This window comes from Apis dorsata, unplaced genomic scaffold (assembly GCF_000469605.1).
Source record: "Apis dorsata unplaced genomic scaffold, Apis dorsata 1.3 scaffold_97, whole genome shotgun sequence".
Classification (NCBI taxonomy): Eukaryota; Metazoa; Arthropoda; class Insecta; order Hymenoptera; family Apidae; genus Apis; species Apis dorsata.
This window is the reverse complement of record NW_006263395.1, coordinates 509,749-512,770: the sequence shown is the minus strand read 5'-3', so window position 1 is coordinate 512,770 and position 3,022 is coordinate 509,749. Positions and strand designations below refer to the sequence as shown.

Below are 3,022 nucleotides of genomic sequence, written 5' to 3'. Positions count from 1 at the left end.
TATAGTACTTCAAAGTTTAGATCGACCTTGGGAATATGAAAAACTATCAAATTTAGTTATTAAAATAATGGCAGCATGTCCAGATTTAATTAAATCTCAATTTGTTCTTTTGGAACCATATCTTGAACCCAGAGTATCATTGAAATGGATTGCAACAATAAAATTTATAAGAGAAGTAAGTAATTTAAATTTTTATTCTTTATATATTATTTATATATATTTTATATATATATTATTTATATATTATTTATATATTATTATATATTATATTTTGTATAATATTCTTTTTCATATATTATATAATATTCTTTTAATATTATTTTTTAAATTTTAATATGAGTCAATGTTATTACAGATGATACAGTCAATGGATATAAACACTTGTAAAAAAATATGTTCATTAGAATTAAATGTATTACAATTAGCTAATGCAATAATATCTTTAACTATACCAGTAGTAATTTTGAAACAAGCAATTGTACCAGCTTTGTCTCATTCTAATATAATAATACGACATGAGGCAATACTTACACTTACTACTATATTTAATCAGCTACAAAAATATTTATCAATTTTAAAAAAGGTTTACAAAAACAATGATGATTTTTGTACATTTAAAAATTTTTTAACAGAGTTCATAATAAAGGTATATGTAATTCTAAAAAACATAAATTAAATGTTAATAATTTTTTCTGAATTAATTTTATTAACATTAAACATAAAAATAACAATTATACAATATTAAATAATATATATATATTTTTCAGAATATACCAAATTTAAATATGATATTTAATGTATGGAATTCTACTTTCATATCAAATTTAGTTGAAAATAATAACAAAGAAAACATTATAGAACCAAATAGATATGAACATTTGACAGCTATTTTAAATTTATTACATATGTATAATGAAATATGTCCAAAATTATTAGACATAATATCTAATATGCAATGTGATACATTTTTAAATATATTGAATAAATTGGAAGATATAAATGTCATTGAATTCAATATTATAAAAGTAAAAGCTATTCATTTTTTAGTCATATTATATCCTTATGAGTTTTTTCCGCATAAAGTATGTAAAATAATTTATAAATCATTGATTATAAGTTTTTTTATATTTATAAATAAAATATTTATAAGAATATTTTATTCTTTCCAGAAATTATTTAATGATGTATTATCATTCTTAATATCTATTTTAAATGAAGAAGTATCTTCAACTGCATTAAATATAAAAGCAACAATCCGATCTTTATTAAACAATACAGGAATGTTTGAAGAATGTAATGATCATTTGAATATTTGGATTAATGGTTTTATAAATTTAGATGATAGAAAGAAAGTAATAAAATGGTTTATTCGTATTATAAAAGAAGCGGTTAATGATATTGAAAAATATGTAAATGAAATAATTAAAACTGAAGAAATTTTTGATCAAGGAACAGTTCATATTGATAGATTTCAAAATATATTTGATGGTAAAATTTAATTTGTTAGTTCAATATATTAATATAATTATATATTAAATGCAATCATATCATTTTTTCTTTGTTTTTTGCAGAATTAATGAATAAATCTGTTATTTATGATAATTTTGAAAATAATATTTTACGTATGCAACATTTTACATCAATATCACCTCTTTTATGTTGCATGTTACATAAGACTAAAGAAGAGTCACATCCTTCAATTTTATCTTATTTGTCTTATATTTTAGTACATACGTTGCATTATCAAGTAATACCTCAATGTTTAATACATTTAGCTAAAGATATTAAAAAATTACCAGTAAAAGAATATTTATTAAGTTGGTTAGAAAACAATAAACCTGTTTATCTTGAAAATATTCCCTCTATGACTTTAATATATAAACTAAATTCAGTATTTTTAAATGATACTGAATTACAAATAAATAAAATATTTAACGGCAACAATGTGATTACTTTTCAATATAATGAGGAGAATATAATAATTCATCATTCTTTATCAACATATGAAATTATATATTCGTTTAAAATGACTATATTTTATTTAATTCAACTTACTAAAAGAGGTGTTTTAACGAAAGTGCAATGTAATAATTATAAGATATTTTTAATATCACTATTACATATTGCAAAGAATAGTTCAAATAGTTATATTATTTTAGATGAATGTGCAAAATCAATTTTTACTCATCCTATTATTTTATATTATTTTTCTCCATTTTATCAAAAAAACGTTTTAAAAACTATGATGACTCTTATGCTTATTGATATTTGTAATGTAATAATTGCTTTATTTAAAGAATATAATATAAAAAATTTATTTTTCCATTTCAAAAATAAATTACTAATACAACTATATAAAATGATAGATAAAAAAGAAAAAAATGAAAAAATAAATAATATTGATATGATTATTACTTTGTTAGAGATATTACAACTGACATCAAAAGATATTGTTTGTTTATTAAAGAAATTAATAAAATTAGAGAATATTATATTTATTTCAAATGATAAAAATTTATCAATATATGGATATATAGTTCCGAAACTCTTACAAATAATTAATAGCAACGAAATGAAATCCGAACGAAATATATTTTTTGAGTTGAATGCAGAATTTGTTAAAGACTTATGTTTGCATTTATTATTTTTAAAATCAAATTTAATTATGAATTCTGAAATATGGGAAATAGCATTATATGGATATTTTTTAAATTTTTCGTTTAATATTGGTGGCATTGATATTAGTAAGTTATTTTCATAAATTATAATATTTTATAATATTATATTATTTTATTGTAATAAGCAACTCTCGTTTAACACAGTTTTATTTCGAGTTTATAAATTGTAACATTTTTTATTTAATGTGATTCAATTAATGCAAAGTAATATTTTTATAATAAATTGTTATATGAATAAATAATTTTTTAATTACTTTTTATTACTTGAAGAATTACAATTTAAATTTAGATTTTAGAATTTTAAATCACATTAATTTTATTTATACAATGAAAACATTTATAAT

At 18.7% G+C, this 3,022-nt stretch overlaps 1 protein-coding gene across 1 annotated transcript in view; it reads left to right on the top strand.

Annotated features, from left to right (window-relative positions):
- LOC102671654 (nucleolar pre-ribosomal-associated protein 1) overlaps positions 1 to 3,022 on the top strand; it is an 8,130-nt gene that overhangs the window by 1,545 nt on the left and 3,563 nt on the right. Inside the window, exons 4-8 of the mRNA XM_006611969.2 lie at positions 1 to 175; positions 356 to 646; positions 768 to 1,082; positions 1,170 to 1,488; positions 1,572 to 2,744. The exon at positions 1 to 175 is cut by the window's left edge and continues 3 nt beyond it. Of these exons, the coding sequence (XP_006612032.2) occupies positions 1 to 175; positions 356 to 646; positions 768 to 1,082; positions 1,170 to 1,488; positions 1,572 to 2,744 (2,273 nt within the window). The remainder of the gene's footprint in view (positions 176 to 355; positions 647 to 767; positions 1,083 to 1,169; positions 1,489 to 1,571; positions 2,745 to 3,022) is intronic.